This window comes from Plasmopara halstedii, assembly GCF_900000015.1.
Source record: "Plasmopara halstedii genome assembly, contig: Scaffold_3109, whole genome shotgun sequence".
NCBI lineage: Eukaryota > Oomycota > Peronosporomycetes > Peronosporales > Peronosporaceae > Plasmopara > Plasmopara halstedii.
This window is the reverse complement of record NW_020190012.1, coordinates 538,585-558,791: the sequence shown is the minus strand read 5'-3', so window position 1 is coordinate 558,791 and position 20,207 is coordinate 538,585. Positions and strand designations below refer to the sequence as shown.

Here is a 20,207-nt window from a genome sequence, read left to right as displayed (position 1 = left end):
CACGACCAGCAAGCCCGGCTTGCATACACGTTCCGTTTTCAAGAGCACGGAGCTCTTCGGGGCTGGGCCCTGTTGATCTCTACCTCCCTGAGGCTCAAAAGAACTCAGTTCTTTCCCAGTAGGTCGCTTCGCGCCTACTGAGTCGTGTCGTTTCCCCTGTTTTTTTTAAGCAGTGGAATTTCTTGATTGATTCAGAAGCGTTGCTTGATTACGTAATACGTGCGACTGTCAAAAACAGTATATAATACGCGGGGCATTGGGGATACTAGATACAGCTACAATATTCGTGCGTCCTGCGACGGGAACATCGGTACGGTATTGAAGGTTATGTTGATTATTTATGAACTTTGACAGAGTTGAGTGATGTCTAATCCTGAACTTTATTCCAAGATAGAATCTTATCCTAGGAATGGCAAGACTTGAGCGCCATAAGCCATTGATCGACTGAGCTTCGAATTTTAGACTGTCGCGACTTTGTCCCGGTGTAGCTTTGGTGATACATGAAGCCTAACAAAGCGCGGAAACAAATCTCTTATAGCATATTAGCAAAGGTATTGCTAGGTGACTAGAGGATAGCTTGGGAGGCGAAAATATTTTACCAGTCACGGTCTGATGATTAGACTAAATATCAGTGATCGTATACTGCGATCGTCAAATAAATAAACTGTTCAGGCAGGAGAGACTGACTGTACGTCATAGACCCAAGAACTAAACTTATTGAGACGGTAAATACCAACTGTACGATAGTTATCATGTGCTAGGCTGATGAACAGTGGAAGTGACTGTGGGTTGCAAAATCTTGTGCCAGGGCTGGTAGAGGCGAAAGGAGAGTGTAAATTGCGGTCAGGACCACCATTAAAGGTAAGAAGGATCAATCCTCTTTGTCACGATATGATGGTACAACTGAGTCTTCGTTACCATGTAAGAAAAACACTGTGTCGAGCAGTATTGCAATACGAACTTTCAACTTTAACGGAGTTACCAGTGTATTTGTGGGGATTGTAATTTTTGACGCACAGCTTTTGATACAGGCTCTTGATAAGCTAATTATATACCTCAGGGGAGAAATCTTTCAAGCCGATGATTTGCTGATGGTACCGTAAAATTGCTGGGTTTATGCTTTCCTAAACCTATATCACGATCTACCAGAATGTAAAGCGCTCTGTTGGAGACACTGCAGTGTCTCAGCCTTTTTTCTGTTAACGTGCTATCCTCTGTTCTAAGGCAGCGACACGGCTAGCCGCTGGGGGTTCTTGGAGCATTGGCGCAGCTAAGACATCGCACCGACCCATAACTTTATTAGCCGTGCGCATGATCCGATATTTTCGTAACGGACCAATGTACCGGTAAAATTTAGAAAGCTCACTCACACGAGGGATAGTCGCAAAAAGGGTTGCCTTCCGCCGGTGCTGTACAACGATCAAGAAATGATGCACTTTCACATGAGACGGTTCGAGGACCGGTAGGTATAGTAGGGCTGTTGTAAGTATCTAGTTGGGAGGAAAAGATGCTCAGTCTTTGAAAAGTATGAAAATTTAAGGTCCCACTTCAGCAATATCACCCTAGCGCTTTCGATGCTGACGACCTGGCATACAATCAGGCTTTACCTCCCCTGACGAAAAAGCAGACCCGTCCGTCGCAACGCGCTTCTCAATCTCAAGTCAAATTCCACCTCAAGGCAGCACGATACCTGGACGGAAGCTGTAATGGAGACGAGCTGAAGTGAAAACGATAAGGACTCATGATGATGAGATTCCATCTCGACATCAGCGTCGTTTGTTGTTCGTCGCAAACACAAGAAGTTACCTGATGGTACTGTCGGGCGTTTGATTCGCTGAATCTGACTTGCATCGCTCTAGAGCGGGTGAGTAAATAGGTCTTCCTCACCCAATGCGAAATCTGAGTGTGATACTCTGAGGTACCATCGTCTGCGTCAAAACATGAAGCTGATTCTCATAGAGGGTACAAACTTGCTCAGATTCTTCAACTCTGAGCACAGGTGGAACTCTTATAAGTGAATCATACGGACTTTGTCGGTGCTACTTTCCAGTATTTTTATCGCTCTCTGTGTGAGCGAAATTCCTACACGCAGAGGCATGTGCGGATTTCGCCCCAGCGCGGTTAAAAATACAGACAATTGGAAAGCCGTAATCACGATATGACGAGATCGACAAGAGACAGTGTGCTTTTTGCGCTTATGGATGGGCGAGATAGCTTCCATGAGCGAGGTCCAGTTCAAAAGTGACATCTTGAAATCGTCGTGACAACCGCGGCGGGAAGCGGTCGGCATCTAGGTGGCAGAGTATTATCGTGTATTTTGATATGACACTTTCCTCCAGTTGTGCAAGCGCAAATTGTACAATCGTACAGAAGTGATATTACACCTTCTGTAACGATGAGCATTCAACAGCACCAAAGTATCGGTTAGATGATGAAGATGGAGACAGGCCTGTGGTGTACATGAACTCTTAGTCTCCCGTCAGGCGGTAGGGACGCTTTCTTTGTTGGAAATTGTAGAGCGTAATCTTACCGTATCCCAGCACTATTTTGACATAAGTTTCAAGACGATTAGTAATGGCTGTCCGCGTCGGTCGAAATTGATATACTTGTGCAAGTGGCTGGTTGAACCAATTCACTGTCAGCTAGGCCAATTAGGCTAATTATAAATCTACGGAGTGAAAAAATCCGATGTGACCTCGCCAGCGGTTGCTACGTCTTTTAGCATACAGGCAAGCAAGCCCAGCTTGCTGAACCAGGTACAGGCTCTAGGTATTGACTGAGTCTCATGGCGAAGCTTCTTACCCTTCTCTTCTGCACAATTTGTATGGATCAATTACGGGAGTGGCGAAATCTTTTGAAAGATGGAGAATCAGAGAGGATTCTCGTGGACAGGGAGGGGGAGCGACCCGGTCGTGCAGTTTACATTGATGGCGTATCATGACTCAGTAAGTCACTTCGATATTCTCGCCATCGAGCAAACTCACCGGTCAATGCCTTCTAGACGTCGAACACAATGGCCGCATCTCTGAGGCGAGTTGATAACGCGGATGTGGTTCAAGACTCAAAATTCGCTGTGATCGCTCTCACGGGAGAAAGCCTCGATTGTGTTTTGGGTATAGCCGAAAGGTTGTCGTCCGCAGGCTACGTGCATATCTCGTTTGGTTGCCAAACCTTGCACAATAAAGGACAGATTTGGAAGAAGATTGTCAGCTTGACATCTGTTTGTGAAGGCTGGCACAAGTAAGTGCGATAGGTGCAAATAGTTACCGGTGCAGCTAATGCTCGTGAGGGTGCGCGGTCTTGCCATACGACCCAATATATGTGGTTCAGTTATATTCCAGTTGAAGTGCGAAAGAGTTCAACGAAGTACAGTATGTATCGTATTGTACGTGAAAAACGCATTATTGTCCCTGAGTTGGACCAAAGTTTTGAGTTGCCAAGGTGGATAACTACGATGCTGCATCTTTTTAGTTTTTGGCACAATGAGAGCTTTGAGTCTCAGTTATAATATATCCATGTAGTCCATGGGCTGCTTGCCCCATCCTATACATAATTAGAATTTAAAGGTATTAATGACAGGGTGCTATGTCGTGATATCTGTCAGCCTATTTGAGTTCCGATTTACTTTTCCGTTTGAAAGCACGGCTGTTTGTATCAATGTCATCGGAATCAATTTGAATCGTGAGCAATCACTCACCTCGGCATGATTTACGCGTACCGCGTCCGTTCACCGAGGCGGAAGGTGTCAAAGCGCTTACCTACAAGGCCTCTACCCATCAAAGAAATTCAGCGAGATCAATTTGTTCGTTTGCAAGCGCAAACGTCTCAGCAATTTCAAGAGATGACTCACGACATAAACAATCGTTATTCAGGCTCTAGATAGGTCAAAATACTGATAGCTGCTTACTGTGCCACAACACAGACCTTATGGTGTCGGAGTTTATTATGAGTGAGAATTCCATAGGCGGAGATCGCTTTGTGAGCGCCTACTTGTTCGCGTCGACTTTGATTCCTTAGGATCACCACTGATGTATATCCGACCATACAGAGGAGTTTGTGTCACAGACTCAGAGTAGGACCCTGTTTGATACAGGCGACTATAATACGCAAAATGGCGGAAAAGCTTTTTATCCTTTATTGAGTGATCCTCTGTGTCATGGTGTGGTGGTATGGTTAATCTTGCAACATAGAAAACGTGCCTGTTGTGAAAAATCAAGTTGCATGGGTTTGGGCAAAATGGGGTGGTTGTAGATAAATGTCATATTTTATGCTGCCACAGACAGAAGTACTTGTCGACTTTAAATGGTTAACTCGCGAAAACGTGTGCAAGAGACATAGGAAGGGCGGGGTCACAGAGATATTTTAGTATGTATTGTTAGATAGACCTGAAGTCATTCATTTCATATCCCATTACTGATAACATTTAACGAGTACTGCGTGCAAGAAGTTAATGACTCAAATTCAGGATCCCATATATTTTACAAATCCTCGCGGAACAAAATGATAAAAGGTCCCATCACTGTTGATCCCGCATTGACGGTATGTGTCATGAAACTACCATGATTTTTGAAGCCACATTCTGTGTGGCGCGTCGAATGCCCATACCAAAAAAATAGTGCGATGTCAATTTCGTCATGCAAATGGCAAGCTAGTTCTACCACCATCTCGGCGCAAACACTAATTCTTAAATTTGACGTCTTGTGGAGTTGCATAATTAATCGACCCTTGTTTAGAGTTATTGACCTAACTAATGGTTACTATTATATACTTATCAAATGTAGTAATTGCTCATGCACTAATTTTCTCGGGCAAAAGTGGCAGGCTATGCCTCAGAGGGCGCCCCAAGCATCAGCAGCATTCAAAATGTTTGACTACACAGCTATTCAGGACGCCAACCGCATACGAACGAGTATACTTTAACGTTACATTAAAAACGGTCGTACGCAAGGGAAGTTGGATAATATATTTATATCAACTATTTATGGGCAGTGCTCGACTGTAGAACCATAAGTAGCTATGTTAGCAGTCTCCGAGCAAAATCTTTTTTTGGGGTGCTGCAGAAGTTTCCGCAAAAATCATAACCATTGCAATTGGGGTACCATTATCTCGAAGAAATTTCAAAGAGAATTTTGGCCCGGTCAACTACATGCACAAGTCCAGTGTAATGCATGCTGACGTGGCACGGCCTCTCACCAATATTTCAAATAAAAAACAACTGGCCATGACATGTGACTAAAAAAGCTCCCTATAGGAGTCGACAAGATTCAAAATTTTGGCTTTTCCGAATTTACATAGGCCATGCATGTTGTCTACAACAGTCAAGAGTTTGCCAATGGGTTGCGCTTCACTTCAAGCGGGTGCTAAGAGACATGAACCTGTTGTCGCATACAAAAATTGCTGTTTAAAGCTGTATACACTTCATCTGAAGAACTTTTACCTATTGAGTCTAAATTTCACAGGTTCAGGGCACGCCTGCTTGACTCCTAGCAATTTGTAGCCAGTATAGATCGTTCATCATTAGACACAGCAATGTCGTCGCCATATTATTATAAAATGGTGATGATTTTCCAAAAACATATCTGGGACATTTTTTTGGATATACACATTTGTCAGCAGGATGTGGTTGCAGCTGCACTTTCGTGTTGCGCGGTCTATGAGCTGTTTTTCGAAATGATGATGCCGCAAATTGACGAGATTGTATGTATGGCGTATGGGTTAGATGCAACACGTGCTGCGCTGTTAAAAGTGCCCCAGGTTTGCTGTGTTACATCACCCACGTATTGTGTCAAGCAAGCCGGTGATGTAACACAGCATGCGGAACATTTTCGTCTCACGCGTCGATACCGTCGGCCAGTCTGCCAACTTTTGTAGAATTATGGCTGTCCCGTACATAGACCATACTTATAGTCTTCGGTTTGACGCGGCAGGTTATATCAAAATTGTGATTTATGTGGACCATCTGAACAATACGCTCCATCTTGATGGAGTCAGCGATTCTTTATTCGATGATGAGACAGCCAAGTTACACATCGATATAGTTCGCCTGAATATGGCATCTTGGCGGACATCGTCTCGGATCAAGATTCGTTCTTCGCAGCAAAGTTCTAACAAATCCCCGTAAAGTTGCTCGTCATCCGATCAGACATGTCCACCGAAGATCATGGCTGATCATATGATCAAGTGGATGGTTGGAGATAATTTCCCCCACAACATATGCGTGAATAGTATGCGCCTTTGGAATGGAATGCTTCCATGCGTTGAGCATGCGTAGAAAAACACATTAAACGCTTCTACAAGATTTGCCACGTTTCAACCAGTGAATTTAATCATTAGTGCCTTCTTAACATGAGTTTCATTTTGATGTAAGAAGATTCTCGACACGATTCGACTTGTTTTTACGATTACTCCGCTACAACTCGCAAAAATAATTCATCTCATTTAAAAAAAATCATAAGACCTGCGCCGAGTGCGCAACTCTAAGACTGAGACTAGAATGTGCATAAGCAACATGCATACCAGAAGCTGACGCAGCATGCAAGGGATTTTCATGTATTATCAAACGCTATTAACCTGTTTAGATATATGCCTGCAGCCGGCATGACTAAGTTGTGACCTCGCTAAACTAAATCTCCCGCCGTCTTTAATATAATAAAAGGCGTGGTCGATTTCAAAGTGGAGCGGATAGTGGACCACCGGGCTGACCACGGTGTAACAAGTATTCGGCGAAGCGGAAGGATTACACTCATTTTGATATCTTTTGGAGGATTCATGCAGCGGGGCTGCCTTAGCGTTCTGCTTAGCGGAAGCTAAGCTAAGGTCTCCGACCTTATGTCCTTCATAACTTCCTGTGCGAGTGCAGCGGATCGCAATGCACTACCTTCAAGAGTACTGAAAACCTTCACCATGGTAACTGAACCCTTTTGTCAAATATAAACAATATTTTTTGTTTTAGTTGCGGCAGAGCCGCCAATATCTAAAGCCCTAGGTTTTCGTAATTAATTAAGTATTACCTAATTAATATAGTAAAAACTAATCAATATAGTAATATGCATTTCTACTGGCAATCCTGCCACGTGGTGGTTTCTTGTCACGTGTTGCCACACCACTGTGTGATTACACCAACTTAAGTAATCCACACCTATGTACAGTCACACCATCTTGTGCGACCCGCCCTTTCATACAAGGGTACGTTTAACCCCGTTAAAATTCATGCTTCACTGAGTCAAAGTACCTTGATGCCGCGAGCGCTCCAACTAACCCTTCTCATTAGCAGGGAATGCAGGGTTGCTAGCGAGTAAGGCTTGGCCAATTTCAAACTCAAGAGTGGTCACTATCATATATAACAGACTCGTAAATGATAGCATAAATAACAGCCTCGTGAAGATGAGTAAGGTGAGATAGGCCATATTTAGCCATGAATTTGAGGTGGATCTCTGTAACACTCATCCCCCACGACGTGTAATATAGGGACAAATATTGAAGGATTACAGTAGGCAGATCATACATGTGACATAACTGGATGATATCACGAATGCGCTAATTAGTACAGAATGATGGTACCTACTAAGGCATTTACACTGATGATGAGACTCAAGTGTTACCACCATCGCAAGCAAGCCACGCGAGCCGGTCACCTTGCAGGACTTCTTCATAAAGACGTTTTTCGAAGTTTTACTGCGTTCAATCTCAACGCTAGGTTTAATCTACCAGGGCCATATATTTTACTTCAGCATGTGTAAGTTTCATACGTATAAACTCTAGGATCGCTGTGATTTTATTCATGTAACTCCAAAAACCAGAATGCATCTACGTTTCAGATGCAATTTAACCGCATTCATATCATGTCTCTCTTTAAAGCGCAAGCGTTCGTGCCGTGTTTGGGACTTTCTCGTATAGCCTTCTACGCAGAGTTGTTGAAAGCAGGAAATGAAGAAGATGAAACTAGACCCCGAGATCCTCATCATGTGCTTTGCAATGTCAAGCATTATACGGCGATCCTTTTTTTTGGACGCTTACTTCACTGATGCTGTCCTGCAGATCGTTGATATGGATGAACAAGCATGCTTTCTTCGCCAGGTACTCATACTATGTAAGATAGTCTTCGGCAAATAGCCCAGCATTCATTGTTAGTCTCCACCAATTTTGGGGCGAAACACTGCGACACACACTTATTCGTATCCACCGACTCTAGCACAGCTGACTCTGACTTGCAGCTTCAAAAATTCGACCATCATAGATATAATCGTGGGACCACGACAAGATATTGTTTAATCCTATCGCAGCAGATGTACACTCTGAAGACCACGATGATCGAAAAATTGTACCTGCATCATTTGGATTTACGACTCAATACCGTTTCCATTTTTTCTTTCGACTTTCTAACCTTTTCAATATATTGGCAGCACGACTCCGCATTCCGTCGAGTTTCTTCGAGACCCGAACCATCCAAAACTGATGATCAGCGTAGTTTGGCTGAAATCGACCTTCGATTGTAGGAACACGACCTCCAAAATATCATCAGTGTATGGCGGCATCGTGAGTGACTTCCTCGTGCTGGACCATTTCTTACATCGGCGGCAACAGTGTCAAAAGAACATCTGTCTCGGTAACTTCACAACCAATCGTTGCACCCACAATACGTGGACCAGCATATTTGCATGCTACATTCCCATCATGTGAAATAGTACGTTGGACTAACTCATCGGCGGCTCAACCGCATCCAGAGCGGGATTATCGGTACCGCGATCAACAAATGTCGTTGATTCCTTCACATGTGTGTATGTGCTCAACCACGCAACGGGTGTGAGCATCGCCTATGTGGTCAGTTGTACACACTGACCCATAATCCGACTCAACCACTGTATTTGTGGGAGGAATGGCATTTTTGGCCCCAGTATCACATCTCGACAACAAACTGTCTTGAGCGATTCGGAAAGTCCGATGTCCTGCACCAAAGCTACCGTAGTATCATGCTCGCGCCAATAGCAGTTTCCTTATTTGCACATGTAGCTTTCATGACTTACTAAGCTTAAATTTGATTAGAAGTGTGTGTTTCTAGTGTATACAAACTCATGTCGGTTCATGACTTATGTCAATCATACTACGCCATATCGGGGATGATGTCGTTTCTCGAATTAGGTTCATGGACCATACAGTACTCCACGCTGTCAGAACCCTCCTACTCTATTTAATTGCACTAACGAGATACCCCATCGCAAGTCGCACGGATATTGTATATATATTATATCTTTTGGTGCTTTTGCGGACTCATTACTTCATTTGACACTTGCACGTCGTGCGAAATTCACGAGATTTCCGAATCCCTTAAAACCTTTCGCGACTTTACAAAGCTTGGGACGTCGATCTTTACATCCAATGGCCCTAAGCTATGAGCCTCATCTCTCTTGGTGAGGATCGATTCTTTCAGAGCGGCTCAAATGGATTACGACACTCAAGATCTTCCTCAAGAGTGACATATATTTAGAGCTCTGAAATTTAATCTAGCCTGTATTTCTGTGCTTGTGAACATCACTGTGTATTGCATGGCGTAAAGTGTTTATCCAACGTTGTTTTAATGGAGATCAATGCCAGTAAATTTGGTGCGTCCTAATTTTGTAGACTTGCACAAAAATGCAATACGTAGTTTCTACAAAAAGTGATTTTTTGTGTGAGCGTACACTAATTTCATGTTGGCCCACAAGGCATTAGATAAAGTAGTTGTATACTGGTATATTTGTAGTATCATATATAACTAGCGATTGAAAATTTAAGAGTAAGTCATACATGTTTATTTTTGAGATCATCAAAAGTATCATCAGTGACTAACTGCGGCAAATAAAATGCTATTCCTTGTGATCGTCTGGTAGTGCTCGTGATGTGTCAAAGCTAAAAAACATTTATACTTTTTAATAAGCATTGACTCAGTTTGGTAGTCGAGTATTACAATATTATCATATTGTATGACTTTGAGTTCAGCTTTATCTCAATATTTGTACAAGATTCTGTCTGACGTTGCGACTGATGCTGCCACGTAGAGCGCTCTACAATTTGACGTTCTTACAAGAACGCGAGCTGCGCTGATCTGTGGTCATATAGTAGCTGCATGAGTTCTTTGCCTGCATTTTAGTTATCTTAAACAAAATATACTACCATTCACTTTTTAGCATAATTGGTTTCATCAAATAGATAGGCGGGCATTAATATTTTATGACAGAAAATAATGCCTTATGCTGCTAAGTTCTGAAAAGAAGCAGTACACAACTCAAAAACAAGAGGATCGCTCTAGTTTAGAAGCTTGACTCAGGTGTTCATCAAGCATCTGTGCTAATATGTGCTATTCGTCACATTGTTGCCCGAAATCTGAAGGGACATTTTTTCTGCCGTGAAAGAGCTTAGTATTCGCAGTCTGAACGTAAAAGAATTCTAAACTTAACTGAGTCCGGTTACCATTTATACTCAGGCACACTAGAATCGACAGCACAAAAATACGACGTACAAAGATCACGACGGTACCTTGTGTTGAACGCACACCGAAAGCATGGAAAGCACATATCGTGCCCCAAATCCAGCTGCTTTCCACGACACTGCAGCAATGCCAGACGTCCAATTAATGCTTGGCTGTTCACTCCTTTAGACGAAACATGAACCGTCGTGATGACGAAGGTCGCTTTACTCTTCAAAAAGTTTAAGGACCTGAATATCAACTTCTTCACCATTATCAATGCTCAAATTTTATATATATCGGGAGCTGTATATTTCTTACACCATCTCCGGATAACTCAAATACCCCAAAAGGTAAAATACAATTGTTGCTGCTGTCAACATTGATTTCGTACAATGTTCCGTCTGGGCTTGCGAGCACACAGATGGTAGAATCTGTTTTTTTCTTGTTTACACAAACGTTCAAAATGTGATCTCACTGCTGTCGACAAGCTTGCTTTTATCTTATTCTCTGGACCAATTTGAATCTTGCGTCACGTATCTATGTAACGAATACTCTATTTTTGCTAGGGTTAGCGTGCTAGTCCCCTAATTGCTTACAAAGAAAAAGAATCTGGCAATGTGTACTTTTTAGTCTTACGAACTTGATAGTGCAACTTGTCGTCCCAAATCGGGAACGAACGGTAGGAAGAGACGAGCCCAAGCTCAGAGCCCCGAGCCCCGCCTCCCTCCCACAGATTTACACGCTCGCTCACGTGAGCGTAAGTTGCTTGCAGGGTTTGAGAGACGACGCCCAGAAGTTACGCCGTTTGCTGAACAACGCGCTCGAAGCAGCGGCATAAGATAAGAAAAGAGTAACTTCGCATAACCATGTCACGAGTAAGTTTTTAGGATGGATGGTGGGAAAAGAATGTTTCTCACTGACAGGAGGTGCGGAATCACGTTATTTTGCAGAGTCTGGTGTTTCTGGAGCAAGTTCCAACGTACGTGTACCAAAATGTTACTTTTCAAGCTTCTGTCCAGCTAATTGATAACCAAAAGGGCAAAGTCACAGGGTACGTACGTACAATGCACGACGAGTTCCTTGCTCACATTATTTGTTTTGTTACAGCATTCATCAGCCGCTGCAAGTGTCTCTGCGTTTTCATGACACATACGATCTTGTGGATATTCAAGATGCAGAGCTTCGAATGACTTCTGACGTTTATTTGAATCCAGACACGGGTATATCCGTGTTTTCCATGAGCTTGCATACCTTTGCCGCCACTTGCGATGGTCGCAATTTCTGTCTTGAGGTGCGCAGTATCGACTCAGATATCGAATCAGTCTTTTCATCACCAGTACATGTTGTGAAAGAAAAATTACAAATCATAGTACAGCCACCAGACGTGTGGTTTAAAGACGAAGGGGGTCGAGAAAAGTGCATGACTGTAGACTTAACATTGGTACCTGCACCAGGCACGTATGTGGAAGACCGAGTTGTACCACTGGCTGTGAAACTTTTGTACGAATCAGGGTGTCTTGTCTCCAATCCGAGTATTCTCAGACTATTTCCTGATATGAGACCCAATATGACACATGGGCGTGCAACAATTTCATTTCGGATTGATGATGTATCAAAAAATCATCAAGGACAATCATTCATGCTTGAGATTGGGCCGGAACAACAGGAGGGAAGTTCGATGTTTCAAGATATTGCACCGACACGTACCTCGGTTATTGCCATTCGATCGAAGCGAAATAAGCGAAAACTTAATGCACAAGGTGCTGCTTATGGAATGCGACCTTCTCCTCGAAGTGTTGCAGGTACTCCACGTACTGCGTACATTGGCATGCAACATTCTCCTCAAGCCGTCGGTGGAACTGGCGCATTGATTGAGCCACATCCGCGACGAGCGCGCAAATATTTTGCAACAAGTAACACTATGGGGTACGCAGGTGTCGTACCGCAACAATCCATAAGTACCATGTCCTGGAGTAACCACTTAGGACAATCTCCAGTGGTACCTACAATGCAATCACAGACGTCACCAAATCAAGTATCATTACAGTCACCTGATAGTCCTGGTGCCGTGGAATGGGCTCTTAGCGGCTTTGAAATTCACCCAGATGGCTCGATGAATACAGCTCGGCCAATTTATCGCTGTCCACAATGTCGCCGTCTAAATGATGTAGATATGTTGGCAGCTGGTCCAGCGCTATCGCATGGCCCACAGTGTGTTTTCTCTCCGTCGCCTAGTACGGGCACAATGATGTACCGTTCTCAGATGGAAGGGACGCCTATGAATCAAATGGCGCCTTCACGGGGGTACACAATGGAGTACCATCCATTACCACACAGTATGGAACCAACACATTCTTCAACGAGCAACTGTGATAGCAGTACAATTGTTGACTCCTCGACCCTGAATGTGCAACAAAATACAATAAATATATCATCCAAACCAGATGACGTATCACCGAAGGTATTGACAAACTTTGATCACGCATCTTCTCAAAGACCGTCGATGGCAATTTCTCCATATATTAATAAAGAGACAAACGATGTACATTCGTCTGGGACTAATGATTTTGAACATGGAGGTACCAGTGGCAACTTATTCGAGAGCAATGCATTTCACAATCAAATGGAATTAATGAGCAAGAGTACCGATAAATTGTTTATGATTAAGACGAATCGGATTGAAGATGATCCAGCATTAGATATAGCACAAGAAGAACATTCTCAAGCGTATACGCAAGATGCGACTTCGTCCCTTGGTGGCGTCATTGGGACAAACCTTTTTAACGAAATGACGAGCATGGGCATAAATTTAAACCAGAGAGATCCGCAATTGTTAGGTGGATTTGGATTGGACAATGGAGCATTGGGATCGAATGGTGAAGATCAAGTATTTTATATTTTGGCTAGAATGTATACAAATGCTCAAGATCAAAAACTTGGATTGCCAGCTTTTGATCAGTTCCATCGCATGGTACGTCTATGTGTGGCGTATTGTTTCGACCCTTGTTGACAGAAACTAATGTTGTGTTGGTTTGATTGTAGCTTGGATTTTATAGTGAAACACAAGATAATGTCCAGACTCAAGTAGTGTTTCACCCATTGATCGATGTTTGCTTGACGGATGAAGAGCGTGAAACGATTACTTCCCGATTTGTTGAAGAACTTGGACGAGACTCACAGGCAGTGCATTCTCTAACCAAGTATCAGCACAATCTTATTATGTTGCGTGAGGATGCTCTGATGTTTTATTGGAGTCAGTCGCTTGTCTAAGCAGGCACTCGATGGACTGACTGAAGGAACAAAAGTATCAGGGACAAGGTACCTGCATGTGACGTGAATGTAGTTGTGAGTACTGTGTATGTTGTTAAAGTGAAAAGAACTTGCGTCGTATTGCAATTATTGTCAAACTTCTTTGCTTTCAGTCCCCAAGATTTGTAGTTGGTAGATAACTACACGACCGTAGAAATCTGTGCTGCGTTGAAAAGTGATTGCAATCGCTTCGACTTGTTCCACGTCGCATGGAAACTCTTGCAAGTCGTTAGAATCGTCTGGATCGATTTCCACATCGTTTTCTTTCCATTCGCCATCTTTGGTGTGCTTAATATGTACTTGAATGTCCTGACCTACGAAACCTCCTTGAAACATGATAGATAACGTATAAATATTGACAAGACGATGAAAATGCACTTGCACTTGCTGTGGACTGCCTTGTGCAGAATTCCAACAGCTCGACAAATTAGTGGATAAAATGTTAGAAACACCATAGAGTTGTTTATTGCGGTCCAATGTGGACGACGCGCGGCATGTCGTGCGATGGTCAGCAGTGAGTAGGACGCTAGACCTCATGAATTGCCTCACAGTCTTTTAATCCTATCATTCAACATATGGAAGCTTTTGCTTTTGTAGTCCACACCAATCACTCGGGCCAGACGTTCTCGAATCCGATGTCAGTACAAAACCTTCTCACTAGAAAAGAATAATAGACGAATCATGTCGGAGACCAAAGCTTTGTGGGCACCAGTCAAGTGGGCACAGCGCAAGGATGCATTGTACGTAACTGTGGATCTCCCGGATGTTAAGGACGAAAAGGTTTCACTTAACAGCAAGAATCTCACTTTTAAGTACGTTGGCAAGATCCAATAATTGTGTCCTACATGACAAAAAATTATCATGAGTATTCATTTGCTGTATTGTAGGGGTACTAGCAACGGCAAAGTTTATGAGGTGACACTAGACTTTTTTAAAGAAGTGGATGCTGAGGCTAAAGACAGTATCTGGGCCAAGACGGACCGTAATTTGCACTTTCACATTGTCAAGAAGAACCAGGACGAAGAATTTTGGCCACGTCTATTGGTTGACAAGAACTTGGAAAAGACGAATGTAAAAGTGGATTGGACCAAATTCGTGGACGAAGATGAAGATGAAGAACCAAGTGGCTTTGACATGAGCGCGCTGAATGGCGGGGGCGGTTTTGATATGAACGAAATGATGGCGGCACAGAATGGAGCAGGAATGATGGACGATGGCAGTGACAGTGACGATGAAGATATGCCGGATCTTGACCCGAACGACAAATAGGACAGAAATGGTTGTCGTTCCTTTTTTGCAAGTTTTTTGCAATACAATATAACGAAAGGAAACACTTTACTGCATTGTACGTTGCCATAGTCTTGTAACTGGATAATTTAGCAATTCTTGAAAAACATGCAATAACTTTATGCAGCCAAGCAAAACATGCCTTTGCCTTCGGGGTATTTTTGAAACCGCACATTAGAGAAGAGGATCTTGCGCACTGATGATTTCCACACAGGTGATTTTCGTTGATCACTACAGAAGATTTATCACAACTGATTAAGTCATAAATCTTATATTTCATCGTGGGCTTTACATACCTTTCTAGCTTCCAATTCAATTGGCTCTCGTATTCCATCTCAACAAAGTCACAAATTTCTTTAAATGAGCCCTGCCATACCACAACCCCACTAAGTTATATTTGAAAGGAATACCATAGCAAATGTACCACCTACTTTGCCACCTGGAAGTACAGTAAGTGCATGCGAAATCATATCGCCATACGTAACACTTGCCGCCGGTTTCCGATATTCTGAGTAACTTCCATCGCATTGGTAACCGAATATAGACGCATAATACTTAGTTAAGGCCACGTACGGTTCTCCGGAATGCCTGCACAGTCGTTCTTCTGGCAAGCTGGACAGTACCAGACTTTCGGTGCGTCTTCATATGGATCAAGATTGACACAATCCATGTGGTACCAATTTGACCGCTCGAGACACTTTTTGTTATCGCACGCAATCATATTGCCAAAACTCGTACCCTTACATATACAATAAAGCCGTCCTTTTCGTTTCTTCTTTCTCTGCACGATTTCAGCATCGCTACTATCGGATCTCCCTCGTCGGTTTCCACCGATTGATTTCAAATTTGTAACAATCACTCGCGTCTTGTGTGGATTTAAGTGCCGTTTACGAATCCATCTTTTCTCCTCTTGGCTGCAGTCAATGAACTGGTCACCATCTTTGGCTGTAAACGTACTCTCTGATGCAAAACTATGGTACATCTTCTGTCGGCTTTCATTCTCCTTAATGTGACAATCACTATTGATCTGGCGATATGGTTGCGCTTGCAGCAACTTTGCTGCTTCGACAGTGTCGTTTGACCCTGTAAGCTACAAAGTGAGATAGAATCATCAGTCCTTCTGTTCTTGCCTTACAGGGATATTTTACATACATAAGTTACAAATGACGCGAGACTCGAGCTTTCGTCAGTCTTCTTGCATTCTTCGTGAAAATGTCTAAAGGGTTTGCATATTGCAACATACATCTTGACACAGAACCAAAATAATGTTGCTCTTGCAAAGTGCAACGTACCTGGCAACAATCACTGCTAATTGCTCTTTTGACACATGTTGCGCGTTTGGAATGCCATGAAACATCATATATCTGCGCAAAGCATCAGGCTACATTGACACAATTGCACAATTGCAACAATAGTATCACAATTGCAAGCACATATAATTCAGTTTAATCTGCACTTGCGTACCCTCAATTTGCTGAAATCCACAGCTATCTGCACTGGATACTCATTGCGCTCACTTGGCACCACGTTCGACGATAATTCGCAAGCTTTTTGGGTGCTGGTGCTCGGCATATCCTGTTGCGGATCTGCCATGTCGTCGTTCAGACGAACTTGATTCTTTTTTGTATCCATACTGACTTTCAACCAATCGCGACACATGTTTGGAAATAGCGAAATGACAGTGCAATATATTGGTGCAACTTGCACAATAAACACAATTGCAACGTACGTCTGTATTCTGATCCTCTCCTACTACCTTATACTTCTGACGTTCATTCTTTAAAACTCAAAGCTCTCCATCGGCGCGGACGGCAGTTCGACTGTAGTTTTCACAGGCGCCCGTCGCACAACTTCAATCTCTCGAGGTGCAACTTCCACTTCACGAGTACCGACTTGTGTCTCTAACTTGACACGAGCCAATTCTTGTTGCCGTACTTGTTGTTCTTGTTGAAGTGTCGCCTCACGACGTCGGTGGTGCTTTTGCTGCTGTTTTTGAATCATCTCCCGCTTCACGTCGCCAACAAGCGACGAGCGCGGTGCAATGGCTGCCGACAATTGCGCCGTGTCGTCATCACTTTGAAAACTCGTTTTATTCGATTCTGCAGCCAATGATGCATCCACCACGGGTGTCGAGAGACCTTCCGACAACACGTTTGACTCGTTGTCTTCAATTAAGTTCGAATCGTTAACTTGGAGACTCATGCGAATGGCCAAGTCTTCTTGATGCAGTTGTACCGCCTTCTTGCGCTCGGCTCGTTCACGTGCGTGTTCTTCACGTTTCTGACGACGCTGAAGCTCAAGCAAATCTTCGCTTGGCTGCGATTTACGTGTCTCCTGCATAGCTCGTTCGTCCGCCATATTTTCCATTTCTCGGGCATGGTTTTGTTGTGCGCGCTTCTGTTGTTCATCCTTGACCACAGCTGCAAGTGCTGCATCTTCCTGTTCCTTTTGTATTGCTAGCTGTCGACGCATCTCTGCGTCCTGACGCTGCAGTTCTTGCTCGTGTTGTCGTTGTATTTCTTGCTCGTGTTGTCGTTGTATTTCTTGCTCTCGTTGCTGTTGTAATACTTTCTCTTGCATATATTCCTCTTCCAAACGTTGCTTCTCCTCCCTCTCGTGTTTCTTCATACTCTCCATTCGCACTTCTTGCTCATTCATCGACGGTATGATATCGGCACCAGTACTATGACGCTGGCCTACACCCCGACGTGGCACTGAAAAGTTCTGAAAATCCCGTATCCCAGTTGCACTATTTCCCGACATGATGCTATTTCTCGACGGTATTGCTGGCATGGATGCACGCTGCATCGGTTGGCCTGCATTGATCCGAAACGCCATCACGAGCTTATCAACCCAATCATTCATTTCCATTTCCGTGCCTGCAGCTACTAACAAGCGACGCTCAGGTGCATTTATCGCGACACGCCAAATCGTTGAGGCTGAACTACCGGTTTTCATACTGTCGGCCGGCATGACCTCGAGAACCCCTTCGTCACAACCTTGTAAACTCAGTTCGCCCTTCTGCTCGCCATCTTCAAATGTAAAGTACTTGAGACGCGATGGTGTAAGAACGAAATAGCGCGGTTTCCAATTTCGACGTCCAAATGGACCCGTGCCGGAGCCCTTTTTGAATAGCACGCCTGTGCGTAGGATCTGACTGTCACTACTCATTGTTTTTGATACTGAACCGTGCGAAAGAACGAAAAACGGAGACTGACCTGCTAAGTACGATGAAGGAATACTAAAAGCAAGCGACACTTGATTCTGTCTGTCGAGGTGTCAGTTGGATGCGATAAAATCCTGACAGAAAGGATTGTATCGTTTGCATTGGCGTAAGTTGTGTTCACGTGTTTAAAGACAAATTTTTGGGCACTGGATTTGACCCAACAAAACCAGTGCCAAGTGAAAGCAGGTTGATTAACAATGTCTATTATTATTATTTGTCGCGACTTTTCTCGCGCCTATCGCCACTCAGACAATCGCTTCATAGCATTACACTTATTACAAGCCGGCGCATGTTTAAAATTCATATGTCCGCAGCCAGCTTTACTACATTCCCATTTGTCCGACAACGAGATTGCCGTGGCCGAGACAGGTGCAGGCAGACCTCGAGAGTGCGCAGTTCCCACAGGCTTCTTTGCCGCTTCCTGCTTTTCAAGTTGTTCGAAAAAACTCCGCGCGTCAACACTTGGTTTGAGTGGTGACACTACCTTCATATTCTCACTATTCTCCTCAAACGATGTCATTTGAACAGAAATACCCGCTTCTGATACCTTCTGGCCATTGTCTTTGCTCTCATCAAGGCACTTTTTCACCTTCTTCTTTTTCTTTTGCTTGGTTTGGGTTCTGCGCTTTTTGTAATGACCCTTAATGCTTCCCGAGTCAGATGCACTGCTATAACTGTGTCTTCGGTCTGAGCGGCGCTCGATGGAGCTTCTACAGCTTGAATTTGAGCGGCGTTTATTCCTTCGAATAGAACTTCTGGACCGATGGTGACCGGTGGCTTGATCGCTACGGCTTCTACCTCGGCATCGCCTCATGTCAGCTGCGTTAATCAAATACTTTACTTCGTAATTGCAAAATAATTCGTCGAGGCAAATTATAAATAGTATAATAAAATGAAGAGAATGCGCAACAAGCTAGAGGGATCAATAGAGACAACATCAAAAACGACCAAATTAGTCTTTCTTTATTAGTAGGCACTTAATAAGCTTCATGTCCTCATTTTTTTGTTGAATTGTAAGAAAATTCGCGGAATGTTTGATGTCCACTTCAAAACATAAACTAAGTACAACGGGCGACAACAACACCTTTACTTTCTGCTCGTGCTATATAAAAAGTCCGGCCCGTACCCATGACAGCTGGTAGATTTACAGGACAAGCCTTGAACTTGGAATAAGGCCAGCCCCTCACTAGAGAAATCGCGTTGCTCTGCGCGCCCTGTCTCATTTCCTTGTGAGTTATATTAAAGGGTGCGCCAAGTCAACGGCATCAGCAAAGATCTTGCCGAAGCGTGAACACAGATGTTATTGAGTTTTTGATGTAAAGGTAGTCCTTTGTTTAACTAGATACTGGTCTCAACCGTGGTGAGTCCACCACAATCGCCATATAGCCACATTTTATGTAATATCGAATCCTTTCATTGACAGAATGATCGCACGCACCTACAATAAAAGCGCTCATGAGTACCGAAATATCAACTTCATATGGAAGTGAACCACTCATTGTTCATCGAGCATGGCAGCCAAAAGTCAACACAACGGTAATTAAATAGTGTGAGCTCATGGCGGCGCGTCGACTCTCTCCGAGCAATTCGGTGTGCGGCCAATACTGACCTTTTGGATGCGCTTCCTTTCTGTGGTCATACCACTAAGGTTAAGGCCCGCATGCTGTTCAGAATCGAAGCACTGATCTGCTGTAGAGTTAAAGGCATGTGGTTGCAGCGGACGGTTGAGACATTGCCTCGTTTTCAACAGAACTCTTCGCACATGATTTCCGGTAAGAGCGGGGCTGTGCAGCCGGGATACGATTGTAATAAGCTTACGTAGTATAACGGATACAGTCACACTCAATGTGCGGTATTGTGATTGTAACCGATTTCACTCTGTATCGGGGTTACACGTACCCTGATAACAGGGGGGGGTCACACGAGGTGTGCATGATGTGG

At 43.7% G+C, this 20,207-nt stretch overlaps 6 protein-coding genes across 6 annotated transcripts; 2 read left to right on the top strand and 4 right to left on the bottom strand.

Moving 5' to 3' along the window:
• Positions 1 to 3,776: 3,776 nt before the first annotated feature.
• On the bottom strand, positions 3,777 to 4,044 carry PHALS_07432 (uncharacterized protein; the record flags this gene model as incomplete). Its single annotated transcript, XM_024720896.1, has 2 exons — positions 3,777 to 3,875; positions 3,925 to 4,044. The coding sequence occupies 2 exons, from the start codon at positions 4,042 to 4,044 to the stop codon at positions 3,777 to 3,779; spliced, it is 219 nt and encodes a 72-aa protein (XP_024586049.1).
• A 7,266-nt stretch (positions 4,045 to 11,310) lies between these two features.
• Positions 11,311 to 13,714, top strand: PHALS_07431 (uncharacterized protein; the record flags this gene model as incomplete). The annotated part of the gene is made up of 4 exons (XM_024720895.1): positions 11,311 to 11,319; positions 11,395 to 11,495; positions 11,552 to 13,415; positions 13,487 to 13,714. 4 exons carry the CDS (start codon positions 11,311 to 11,313, stop codon positions 13,712 to 13,714), a joined length of 2,202 nt encoding a protein of 733 aa, XP_024586048.1.
• A 132-nt stretch (positions 13,715 to 13,846) lies between these two features.
• Positions 13,847 to 14,290, bottom strand: PHALS_07430 (nuclear receptor 2c2-associated protein; the record flags this gene model as incomplete). Its single annotated transcript, XM_024720894.1, has 1 exon — positions 13,847 to 14,290. The coding sequence occupies one exon, from the start codon at positions 14,288 to 14,290 to the stop codon at positions 13,847 to 13,849; it is 444 nt and encodes a 147-aa protein (XP_024586047.1).
• A 144-nt stretch (positions 14,291 to 14,434) lies between these two features.
• Positions 14,435 to 15,022, top strand: PHALS_07429 (HSP90 co-chaperone p23; the record flags this gene model as incomplete). Its single annotated transcript, XM_024720893.1, has 2 exons — positions 14,435 to 14,565; positions 14,641 to 15,022. The coding sequence occupies 2 exons, from the start codon at positions 14,435 to 14,437 to the stop codon at positions 15,020 to 15,022; spliced, it is 513 nt and encodes a 170-aa protein (XP_024586046.1).
• A 137-nt stretch (positions 15,023 to 15,159) lies between these two features.
• Positions 15,160 to 16,699, bottom strand: PHALS_07428 (hypothetical protein; the record flags this gene model as incomplete). Its single annotated transcript, XM_024720892.1, has 7 exons — positions 15,160 to 15,271; positions 15,337 to 15,407; positions 15,472 to 15,548; positions 15,614 to 16,130; positions 16,193 to 16,256; positions 16,333 to 16,421; positions 16,505 to 16,699. The coding sequence occupies 7 exons, from the start codon at positions 16,697 to 16,699 to the stop codon at positions 15,160 to 15,162; spliced, it is 1,125 nt and encodes a 374-aa protein (XP_024586045.1).
• A 120-nt stretch (positions 16,700 to 16,819) lies between these two features.
• On the bottom strand, positions 16,820 to 18,786 carry PHALS_07427 (Pleckstrin homology-like domain; the record flags this gene model as incomplete). The annotated part of the gene is made up of 3 exons (XM_024720891.1): positions 16,820 to 18,180; positions 18,259 to 18,308; positions 18,539 to 18,786. 3 exons carry the CDS (start codon positions 18,784 to 18,786, stop codon positions 16,820 to 16,822), a joined length of 1,659 nt encoding a protein of 552 aa, XP_024586044.1.
• Positions 18,787 to 20,207: the final 1,421 nt, after the last annotated feature.